This window comes from Ruditapes philippinarum, unplaced genomic scaffold (genome assembly GCF_026571515.1).
Source record: "Ruditapes philippinarum isolate M1 unplaced genomic scaffold, ASM2657151v2 ctg123_1_1_1_1, whole genome shotgun sequence".
NCBI classification, from domain to species: Eukaryota; Metazoa; Mollusca; class Bivalvia; order Venerida; family Veneridae; genus Ruditapes; species Ruditapes philippinarum.
This window is the reverse complement of record NW_026864861.1, coordinates 205,953-218,449: the sequence shown is the minus strand read 5'-3', so window position 1 is coordinate 218,449 and position 12,497 is coordinate 205,953. Positions and strand designations below refer to the sequence as shown.

The 12,497-nt window shown below is 31.6% G+C and overlaps 1 protein-coding gene across 1 annotated transcript; it reads right to left on the bottom strand.

Annotated features, from left to right (window-relative positions):
• Nucleotides 1–3,560: 3,560 nt before the first annotated feature.
• Nucleotides 3,561–8,045, bottom strand: LOC132727072 (uncharacterized). The gene is made up of 2 exons (XM_060712484.1): nt 7,971–8,045; nt 3,561–5,943 (listed from the first exon to the last, which is right to left on the bottom strand). Exon 2 carries the CDS (start codon nt 5,934–5,936, stop codon nt 4,173–4,175), a length of 1,764 nt encoding a protein of 587 aa, XP_060568467.1. The 5' UTR covers nt 5,937–5,943; nt 7,971–8,045; the 3' UTR covers nt 3,561–4,172.
• Nucleotides 8,046–12,497: the final 4,452 nt, after the last annotated feature.

Here is a 12,497-nt window from a genome sequence, read left to right as displayed (position 1 = left end):
CCAGTATGGGAAAAGGTATAAACCACATTGCGACGTAAGGAAGCACATGGCAGGACGTACATCTTGGCACGGCAAAGCTGGAGCAAATATTTTAGATACCAACTGTGGATATATCTCATTGAGGAAGAATACTTTAGAAAACACAAGAACAATAGTTCTTTGAAGTAATTGTCTTTTGTTCAGTTTTTTTGCGTAAATTTTGGACAATGTGTCATAAAGGATCAATTCATCTGAAATTTCACTGGAGAATAGATTTCAATAAAGTAAAATACCGCAAACAAGAATGGCAACTCTCCAGTTTTGGAGTTATTGCTCTTTGTATTCACTATCATTAGTTTGCAAGGAACATACCCCTAAAGGTATTAGAGATATAAACTTAAAACTTTATATTGAACATGTTTAATAGAAGTGAATAGCAGAGCATAAGGACCAGACGTGTTCACTAAATGCTTCTTTGTTGTTTTCCTTTGGTTTTTTTCATGGGAGTGCTATTTTTGTCATGATTTATTATGTCTAGGCTATAACTTTTCATTAATTTTCACGAGTATCATTACTTGGAATTTTTTAACGTATGTAAGGGTTACTTCCCCTTTGAAATGTACTTCCTCCTTATGGCGGGGGATTTTGCTGTCTGTGATTCCTTCTTGTATTATTGTTATTATTTTAACGTCAGTCAAATATCCTTAAATCCTTTTTCTATGATTTTATTCATAAATATAATGCTCAAATGAAAATGTATCAATATTGTATGTTCCGAAAAGCATTATTTGTAAAGATAATACCGAATTTACATTTCATAAAGGGAGGTTATTAGAAATATATTTTCTATTAAGTGTAAGTTGAATCTTTCAAAAAGACATGAATGCATTATGCATACATGTATATTTTAATGATTACATATAATGTGGACAAGCATTTGCAGTATGTATTTTACATATTCCTTTATGTTTGAAAATTGTTTTAGTACCATAAATATCAATCCATTTAATTTATAGACAATTTCAATTGGTAACAGCCTGAAATATAACTTACATGATATTTAATTACCAAAATATGGTAAAGACTGTGAAAAAGAAATAAGTATGATCTTTGTTTTCTTATCTTTTAATATTTTTTATTTAGGTAAAAATACGTACACATGGTTACTTTCATACTTAAAATTGTCAAAGTTGTTAATAATTATGACGCCGTAGTATGACAGTACATTGACTTTTTAACCAGTTCATGACAAAAAATGATTTACATGTTGTTCTTTAATAAACTACTCAAATCAACCGATAGATATTGACTTCTTTATGTTCATAAACTTATCATTATGCTGTTTTAAAATCTAAATCACAAGTTTAATAAACACGCAAACCATTGGGTTTTAAATTATTAACAAGATATTAAAGTCAGCAATTATTGAATAAATGCTGGCCTCTAATATGTGCCCGAGTCCAACTGAATCTTAATCCGGTATGGTACTAAACAATGTATAATGACTTCTTTGTAAAACACCACAATTTTTTAACATCTAAACAAGACTTTATTCTCGAGATTCAAACTGCCGATTTAAAGTCTTATAGTCCTAGCTTGTTGTAAGCAATAATTTTGAATTATCCCTTCGGATGCAACACAAGCCGAGTGCACCTTTTTGTATAGTGATTCTGTCAGTTGAAACTTTGCCATGGCACCTTGTTCTTGCCCAACGACGTCATTCTACAGAATCAAAGAAGTAATCTCTGTAAAAAGAATGAAAATTAATGTTGCCACACACAATAGTTATTGACAAAATGGTGTTAAAATTGTGAGAATAATCCATAAAAGCTAACACAGCAGTGTGCTTTCAAAATGTATTAATTTGGGTCCGAGTGGGAGAATTTTCCTTTTTCATAAAAAAACCTTTAAAAGACTGACTTTGAATAGAAATATTTGAAACTAAAAAAGAATAATAGGTATACATGACTCGGTTTATGTTCCGATACGTTAAAAATAATTTTAAAGAAGGTTTTCAACCTTATTTCATATATGTTTCGGGAGAAGTCCGAGTGGGAGCATTCAGAGAAAAACACTTATCCCGTTTTCAGGCCTAAACCAGGCAATAAATCTATAAACTTTTTTTACAATTATCTCAAGTACTACAGCCATTCTTTGGTGCGCTACATGATTTTTTAAATACTCTTACGTTTTCTTATAATAAAATTGTATTTTACCTTTGAGTCGACGAAAAAATGGTCCAAGTGGGAGCATTTAGCAGGTGCGCGATGACGTAGTATCCTACCATTGAGAGTTCAGTCTTGTCAATTTATAGATATGAACAAATTTTACATACTATTCACCTGACTAGTAGTATCTCAACAACTGTGGAGTACAGCTTCTTCATTTCGCAAAATAAACATAAGCCCAGGGAAAACTTGACGTTGCTGCAACACAACCTTTCCTGAGGAGAGATACGGTAACATCCTTATATCTGTTCTACACATCACACACATAGACAGATTTTTGTGTCACCTCTACGGAGAAGTGGCGATATATAGGGATCATTTCTCCCTTGTCTGTTGTCCGTCCGTCACAAACGTTGTCTGGACTACTCCTCATAAACAACTGATGCAGTTCATTCAACCTTTACATGAATGACCAGTACCAAGTAAAGTTTTGTTGTGCATATCGTCAGCATTATCTTATGTTTTTTGTGTCAGTCATGGCCCTTTAATAATTTTCATTTTTAGAGTTTGTCCGAACTACTCCTTATACCACTAAGGCAATTTCAATGAAACTTTACAGGATTGATCTTTAGCCCAAGTCCTTAAACATATTGCACTGGTTTTCTAGTTGAATGATTTTTGGCGCGTTAAGACCCTTTTATAAAGATGTTTTTATTGTGTATTGCCAGATACACAAAAGCTTGTCCGGACTACTGCTCGAAAACTACTTGTGCAATTTCATCCAAACTTTACAGGAATGATCAGTACCAAGTCCAGTTGTGCATGTCATCGTTTTTTATTTGGTTCAATGACTTTTGTCTTAGTAATGGCCCTTTAATTATTTTATCTTTTTAAAGTTTCATCAGACTACTCCTCCTATACCACTGACGCAATTTCAATGAAACTTTACAGGATTAATTAGTAGGTCAAGTACATGTTCATATTACACATGCTGTTTGCTTGAACGATTTTTGGCTCAGATATGGCCCTTGAATAAAAAGGGTGTAAATAAGATTTGTCCAGACTACTCCTCTTATACCATTTATACAATTTCAGTGAAACATTACAGGATTGATTGGTAGGTCAAGTACTTGTGCATAATACACAGGTTTTTACGCTTGAATGATTTTCAGCTGAGTTCTTTCATTTTATTGAAAAATGCGTTTTGGCCTGTTAATGATTTTTGGGTCTCTTGCTACACAGTAGCTGCAACATTCGATTGGCTATCATGAGGCGACATTTCATCACTGATGGTCCTTGTTTATCTTACAATGACATTTTGTCTTCACTGTACCTTCACAGCCACTTACACCTTTAACCAGTATGGTATTCGTATGTTTTAACTCATTGATTTTATAACAACAAACATTTGTTACTGAATTTTAATGATGTACTCTGTTTAAATATAAGTGTTACAAATAATGAATGGTATTAGGACAGGCATTGTTACATAAAATATAAAAAGTTCATTTGATGATTACAAAAGAAAACTCATCAGTTTTATCATATCATAAGGTACTTGTAAGATTGAAGATGAAATGCTTTTATCGATATAACCTAGGACAGTCAATTTATCAATGTAAACAAAGTTATCTATTGTAATGAAAATTCGAGCTATTATGATTGCTGAATTGTAGTTTTCATTTATGTCCCTTGGTTATTGATAGCTGTGGCTTTGACCACGCGTTAAAATTTTTGAAGTGCTCTTGTTATTTCATGTATTCCCAGTATGACTGTTAGTAGTTTTCTTGTTACTCACCAAATCATTAAACCATTTGTAAGAATACAACAAAGGGATTTCTTAAATCATTCCTATCAACATGAGATTTAAATCACTAAGACAAAACGTAAAACATGTGTCTTCAATTGCTAATTTTACAGAAGAATGGATAATGCTAATGCCAGTGTTTTTGTTGTTGTTTTTTGTTGTTGTTTTTTGTTGTTGTTTTTTGTTTGCTATTTAAGAACTGTTCAAGTCTATCATGTCTATGACAGGTTATGGATGTGAAGGAAGTTGTCAATATTTTCATCCCAAGTATTACAGCTGAAATATAGCTTCTTTGCTTCACCACACCAACATACAGCCACTGGTCTCTTCAGATATTGCAGCACTACCTTTCCTGTAGAATAATAGCTTGATATCTCTTCTATAACATTTCTCACCCTGTCACATACAAAGACAGTACCATCATCTGACAGTGACATTCCCACAGGGCAACTTGTACCACTATAACTACCAATCACATCGCCTTGCCAGTTTAATATTGTTACTGTTTTTATGCCCTTGTCAGATACATAGATAGAATTTCTGTTACATTGGATATATTCTGGCCATTTGAAAATATTTTTTCCACCAAAATGAATGTTTTCTGGCCTATTGAAAATATTTTGTCCACCAATGTTCAGTATAGTGCCATTCATATCAAGGATCTGAAGTTTTGTAGGATTAAGGAATGACACAACAAGTTTACCTTGGTAACAGCTTATACCATGACATTGTCCAAAAACATTCAAAGTTTGCTCCTTTATGAGTTTGTTTGATGAGATTGATATAAACTGTATGGTCTGTTTGTTAGGAAGTGTGACGGCAAGTTCAGTACCGGATACTGTGGTGATATCCCATGGTCCAGAATCAAGTTGTAGTTGATCAGACACAGACTGACTGCTGGTATCCACCATCTTCACAACATTGTTATTGTAGTCTGTGATTATAAGAAGCTCAGATATCAGCAGAGTCATTCCTGTTATCCAGCATATGGTTTTATCTTTTAATGTGTTCACACAGATATCTCCCTCATGTGACGATTTTCTATACTGTAATTTTACAGGTTGACATTCTGTATTAAAAGTTGTGTGTGTCAATGTACCCATAGACTTCTCTGCTTTAAAGAAATTTAATATTACATCATTTGATAGAAAGTTGTGCTCCTTGAAATCAAATGAAGGCAGGTTTAATAGTTTTCCCTGCATATCTTTGATTGTTTTCTCTGCAAGTTTTAAATCAATGAAGAGTTTTTCAGCTTCTTTTGTTGTGTTGAGTTGTTTGATTTTGTCTGATGATATCTTCAAAGATTTGGTAACTTCTTCACATGTTGTTTCTACTGCTTTCAGATGTTTATTGTTTTCTTGTTCTATAACTGTAACTGCATCTTCAGCCTGTCTCTCAAGTTCATCTAGTCTCTGGTTGATTTCTTCCCGAAACTTTTTAATGTCAACTAATGCACCTTTAAGAGAGCTGCTTGATTTGTATGTTATGTTCTTGACTTCTTTATATATCTTTTGAAACTTGTCATAAGTGGTATTAACTGAATTCAAGATAACTTGATATTCTTTGCTGTCTATTATATCACCAGAAATGTCTGGTATATAGTTGACTTTGCAGGTTGTAGCTTGATGTTCAAGTGCAACACAAACACTGCAGAGAATTTTTTTATGATCATTGCAGTAGAACTTGATCATTTTTCTTGAATGTTTAAGACATGGTGTGGTCAAGACATCAGACAGGCCTGCGACTTTCGGCAAATTTGTTGCATCCATAAGTGTATGCTTTTTGGTAAACGTGTTTATCTTATGGACTTTAATGCATGTCTTGCAAAGATGCTCCTTGCAGTCACTGCAGTAACCATGGGCAGGGAGTCTAGTTCCTTCCTCGTCACAAGGCTGACAGTAAATTTGAAGATCTTCATCCGATGCCATTGTTGTTGTTGACGTTGAAAATTGTTTTGATGCTTTCTTTCCTGGGACTTCCATGTTTCACCTAAAATGTATTATAACACATTTCTATGAAATGCATGTTTTCAAAAAATGTCCTTTAGTAAATACACAAAACTAAAGATCTATAGATGATCTGAAAAAAAAATGGCAAAGTCTAATTTATTTCTAATATGACATTTTCTTGAGGTAAAAAGTTATGTTGGAAAAATATTCAAGCAATAGTACATTATTCATTTCATATTTTCGACTTGCTTTAATCGTGATGACAGTTGATTTAATGATATGTAGTTGTTAAAAGCTTTAATGCCCTTCTTGTTGGGATATAGATTTTGCTTTGTAATATACATGGGTACAAGTTGTCAGCCATTTTCCTAAAACGTTACTTAGGTTTTTAAACACATGAAAGCACTCTTTTTGCTTTATATAACCAATTAAAATAATGCTAAATTCAGGGTTTTCAGATTTTACGATATTTCTAATTTGCACCCATGCATCTATCATGCTGTCCGTCAAAAGACTGGGAAAACAGAGGAAAAGAGGGTTTATAATATAGGCATCATATTTTGAATTTCATTTAATACCGTTTTTGTAAAATGTTATGAGATTGTAAAGATATTGGTTCAATTAACTGACATATTACATGTTTGTTATTAAAAACATATTTTACAATCATGTAAGATGTTCTATTGATTATTATCTAATGCTTTGTCATAGAGTATGTCTCATATTTATGTACTTAAATTATATCAATATGATCAACCTGCCATATACATGTATTCTGAGGTGAATGTCAAAGTAAAAGTTGTCTGCAAATACGTTTATAGCAGACATTCCCAAAGTGTTTTGACATTTCACATTCGGATCAGAAATCTCAAAAGTATCACTGGACTGAATAAGTTTTCATATCGGTAAAAAGGACAAAAATGAAAAGAAAACTACTTTTTATTGTGAATCCATTAAGACGTATTGCCAAAATGATTTCCGTCTAATAACTTGACAAAGAATAAGCCCTTTGCACACAAACTTCATAAAAGCATTGATCTTGGTGCTTCATGAAAGCTTTTGATTTTTTTTTGTAAAAATCTAAAAGGTCTAAAATCTAAAAGGGTCAAGGTGACAATGACCTTTTATGCCAAAACTGTTTCCAACCAATAACTTTACAACACATAGGCTCCAACCTTGACCCTGTCGTGCCTATTTTTTCGAGGTATTGCCCCCTTTTAAAAGTTTTAAACTGTGATCTTTGTCCAGGACAGTTCTGAAACTACAAGAGATGTCAACAAGAAACTTCTTCTCTGTGACCAAAACTGATTTGGGGAGTGTATGATTGATTCAATCCGGCTCTTGTTAACATATAATTGTACACATGATGCTTAAAAGTGTATTTCAGACTTATTTTTATATTTGGATATGAAGAATAAACAATTTCAAAGTAACCACCCATGCAAAACATATATACAGAATAACAAAATATACAATTTTATAACGTGACAAATTTTAAGCTCCTCTTTTCAAAGAAAAAAGTGGAGTTATTGTCGTGACACTCTGGTCAGCATTCACATTGACGTGGAAGTCGGTTAACCTTTTTGTTAAGAACCATTTTCTCAGTAAATATAGTAGCTTTTAGCTTCAAATCTTGGTGTACTTGTTCATTGTCATGAAAGGACATCATCATTTTTCAAAAGGGCAGATAATTGTAAAATTATTTCAAAACTTCATTTTAACTTGAAATTCTTGTAGACTATCAAGGGCAGGTAAGTCTGCTAATCACGTTTGCAGAATAATATTCCATTCTTTTCTATGAACTATATTATATAGCAATGAGAAAAGTGGAACGCTCTGTCCACGGACAAGTCTTGTTACAAATATAAATATAATAACTAAAAGGCATGCAAAATAACCCAGTCCAGAAGTTTTTCAATACCATGACTTTGTGTATCAAAATATATGTATTAATAACTTCCTTTTTCTTTAAAGCATAAAAAAGAAAATATAACTTAAATGAGTTGCCTTTATGAGACGTTTTTGTAGACAATAAAATATTTAAATTAATAAATAAAGATATTGTACCTTCAAATCGTAATCCGCAGATTGTCTCACAGGTGTCAAATGTCAAAATTTTGCTGTTGATATGGCTTATGTGGACTTTGATATTGTGGACTTTGATATTGTTTGTTACTGATTACATTGTAAAGATACATGCAAGTTCAAACCGTAAGATATCAATTATTTATTTAGTTGATAGAAGAAACTTGTGTGCGAGAAACTTTTATATGTAAATGTTGTGATTTTTTGTAAGACTTCCCAACTTGTATTTAAAACATTATTTTCAGCTTCACGTTGCTATAGTTTTAATGTTGATAAATTATAGCTTAAACAATCAGACACACCAGTTTACAGTGGCTTACTGACACCATGAGATACAGACAATAGCATTAAACGTTAACACAATGCAATACAACACAATTACAATACAAAACTACATTGACATACTGATTATAGTTTAATCAGTCAGATCCAAAGTGGAGCTAAAAAGTGTAGCTAAGTGTGCTGTCGTTGGTGATTTTGATGATATATTGTGTAAACAATCAGACACATCCGTTTAGATGAGAAAAAATGTACATTATTGTTATATATACAATGACAGTAAACGATATCACAAAACAATACAATTACAATACAATACAATTACAATACAATACAATACGACGTTAAAGTGACATTATGCCAATCCAAGGGTATAAAGTGACTGAACGGGAGAACATCAAAATAAGTTTTGATTTTGTCACAATTCCTTTTACTTTTATAATTAAGTTCACATTAACAATAAATAACTCACAGATCCAAACGAAACATCTGTGAATATCCGTTAGAACTTACCTATAATTAACGCTTAGTTTATAAAAAGAGTGGGGTAGTCTTTTTATATGTTAGGCAGATTTATCATTCTGTCCTAAACATATTCCAATATCAACTGTTGGTCAAACACCATTTTGACAGTCAATCTTTTGAAATATAAAGTCAATTCAGCTTAACTTGACTATGAAAATATGAGCATAATGTCACTTTAACTTTAATCAGTATAAACAGTGTAGCTTAAAGTGAAACTTACTGCGCTATCGTTACAATGGCATACTGACAAAAAGTGATAAGGAGGTATATTGTTAAATATACAAAGTAGTTAACGATAACACAATACAATACCATAACAACAATACAATACGACATTCACCTACTTGTAGTTAAATGTGTATTATGCTTAGCGGAGCTTAAAATATTAAGATTACTGTGCTATCGTTCATGATTTTGATGAATTGTAGTTTAAACAACCAGTCACATATGGTAAAGTGTATACAACGAATTTGTTTCCTTTCAAGTAATCTAAAATTCTTTCAGTGACGGTCCATTTCAAAGATAGAAATTCAAATTAATATGCAGAATAGTTCTTCTCTAATTTTAACTATTCTCTTTAACCATTTTCTGGTTGCCTTGCATTTGGTTAAGTATCGCCACTGGCTTCTGTATGGAGCTGGACTTGTTGAGTGAACTATAAATAACAGAAAAAGATCGGTGGCGAAGTCAATTTTTTTAAAGAGATTTAATGTCCTTCCATGTTTACATTCCTATTTCATTCCCGTAAATCTTTCTCTTTGTTCTTTTTACTAGATCTTTGCGGAAGTAATGCTGACAACGGTTTGATGATTGTTGAATGGTTTTGAACAATTTTCATAAAATTACCTGCAAAAGTCAAACAGATTTAAGTTCATCTGAATTCTTTGGACCGGTGTAGTTGTTATTTTTTCTATTTTCTCTGGATCTGTCATAATTTCTGTAGTGGGGGGTTTCCAACAATAAACACCTTGATAGGTTTATATATGTTTATTCAATAAAGAATAAAACCTGTAACCAATAATATAAGTATAAGACATCACATTACAACCAAATATAATACAAGACAAATACATTTCACAAAATACATAATACAGAATATTACACAACAATTCAAATTACAATAAAAACAATTTCACAAATAAATATATACAAATATACATACCAGGCTTTATATAGATGAGATCTAATGAAATAATAGAAATCAGAATCAAGTATTTCTATAAAGAAATTACTGAATGTTAAATACTTTTATAGCTCTTTACACTTCGAAAGCGAGACAAGGAGTGGTCAGTTACCAAGAAAATATTATATCCCAGAACCAAATCATCTAAAAATAACCTGCATACCAAAACCAATCATCCATCACTAAACTTGCAAAACCAGTTCAATCACTCATAACAAAAGGAACCAAGACAAACATGAACACATAACACCACAATAGATTTGGTTTGGCCTTTAAGGGAAATAACTACCGTATTTATTATAAAAAGTGAACTTGGCTAAATTTAACCTTATCTACATTTCATTGTCACCAACCACATGTCTTAAAAATTACACTTTCCTTCATAAAGTAGTATTTCTCTGGAGACAACTTGTTTCCACACTATTGTAGTTTTAAGCCGGTGCTAGGGTGCCACGCCCCTCCTAGCACCGGCTGAAGCAGCATTTAAAATTTAAACACGAAAATTGTGAAATTTTGAATTTAGAAACATTCGCAATTGTGTAATTGATACGGCGGTTATCACGGTATTGCCATTCCATGAAAAGCGGCGTATGGTCCCAAAGTAAAAGAATGTGTGTGCCCTAAACGAGAAAACATTGGGCGGAACTAAATAAAATGGAAATAGAATTTTGGAAGGGGATCTGAGGTTATTAAGGTGCATATCACAGACAATTAAGACGTCAAAAGACAAATTAAAAAAGCAGGCAACATATCCTGCTGCCTCTCCACTGCAAGATCTATGAATACTTAGAAGTATTGTCGCTTCGTTGTATATTGTTTCTGTCAACTCTCAATGAAATTGAAATCACACTTATAAGTCACGATAAAATCAACACACTTATAAAAGAAAAAGAAAACATTCATCCAGTGAACAGGACAATATTTGTTCAACTCTTATCACTCACAAAATAAATTGATTTATTAGAATGATCTGTTCACGGCAAATGTCAAAAAGATCATTGCAATATCATGCACAATCTTATTTATAAATAATAAATCTTACGAGAAATCACAAAATGCTATTTAAAGAAATTTATATTCAATAACACTGAAGCATCACAGTAAAATTCACTAATCAATAATGTATCACGAGTCTAATCACCTTCAACGAGTATCACGACAAAATATATCACATATGAATTTGACCAAGTCAAATATACCACGGGAATTTCACAGTTAACATAGTATATATAGATATTTGTGTAAATTGAGTTTTGTTTACATTCTATATTTATAATAATTCTTGACATTTTTTTTATGTGGATGTTTCGTCCCAGACTAATTGTCTTATAATTATTTGGTGATAAATGATTTATTTTCGTTTAAGCGAAGCGATTTAGAAAATAAATTCAATATTTTAGATTGAAAAGCTCTTCAAATGATATTAGATGTCTCGATTTCAATTTTAGGTTGTCCAGATTATTACAGTGCAAAAAATGTAATATACTGGAGTTTTTAAACTATTGGTAAGCTATCAAACTCAATTGCTTACCTCTTATTCAAATTAGACATATCAAGTAATAATTTCCTACAATTTAATAAATTTTCATTTACACAAATATGATGATAACTTATATCTATAACTTTTGACGGGTACGTTACGATACCGAAATCAACTTGATTTCGGTAAAGTTACCGAAATCAACTTTTCATTACCGAAATCAACTCGTAAAAACCAACCTAGTTAAAATATTGCTATTATTTCTTCATTATTTGATGAAAAATAGTGAAATAGACTTTCAGTTAAAAAATCTATTGAAAATATTTTACTTTAATGATGTTATTAACAAAATGTAATTATTGAGTTATTAGCCTTTGTTCTAAACAACCCGTTATGTGTTTAGCATTACCGAAATCAGCGGTGAAGTTTAAATTATGTATATAATTAGTAGATAGTAGATTAGATAACTCTAGTAGAGACATATTTCTGTTTTTTAGTTTCAACCATATCTAAATATTATCAATGTTGAACGGTTTTGTAAAGATCTTACTAGGTTAAGAGTATCATCTCATAGATTGCACATAGACTCAGGTAGATGGACTAAACCAGATAGTACACCTTTAAATGATAGAAAATGTTTTTCATGTAATGTCTTAGAAGACGAATACCATTTCATATTAGAATGCAATGTATATAATGATTTAAGAAAAAGTCTGATACCGCCATATTAGCATGTTATATATCTGCACGTGATTGTCGTGCATAACAATTTTCTAATCAAATTGTATTTTTAAAAAGCTATGATCGGACTATGATGGAAAAATAAAATACTCTGTAATATGAGTTAAAGATAATTATAAATTTTGTACATGTTTATGTTTTATGAAGAAAAAAAATATCCAACTTCAACCGGAAGTTGATTTTCTATTATAAATTTGAATACAGATATATAATTCGACTGCTCTAAAAATGTTCCATAAAAATTGTATAATGTATCAGGCAGTAAAATTGGAAATTGGAAAATTTGTGTCTTTCTTTTGTT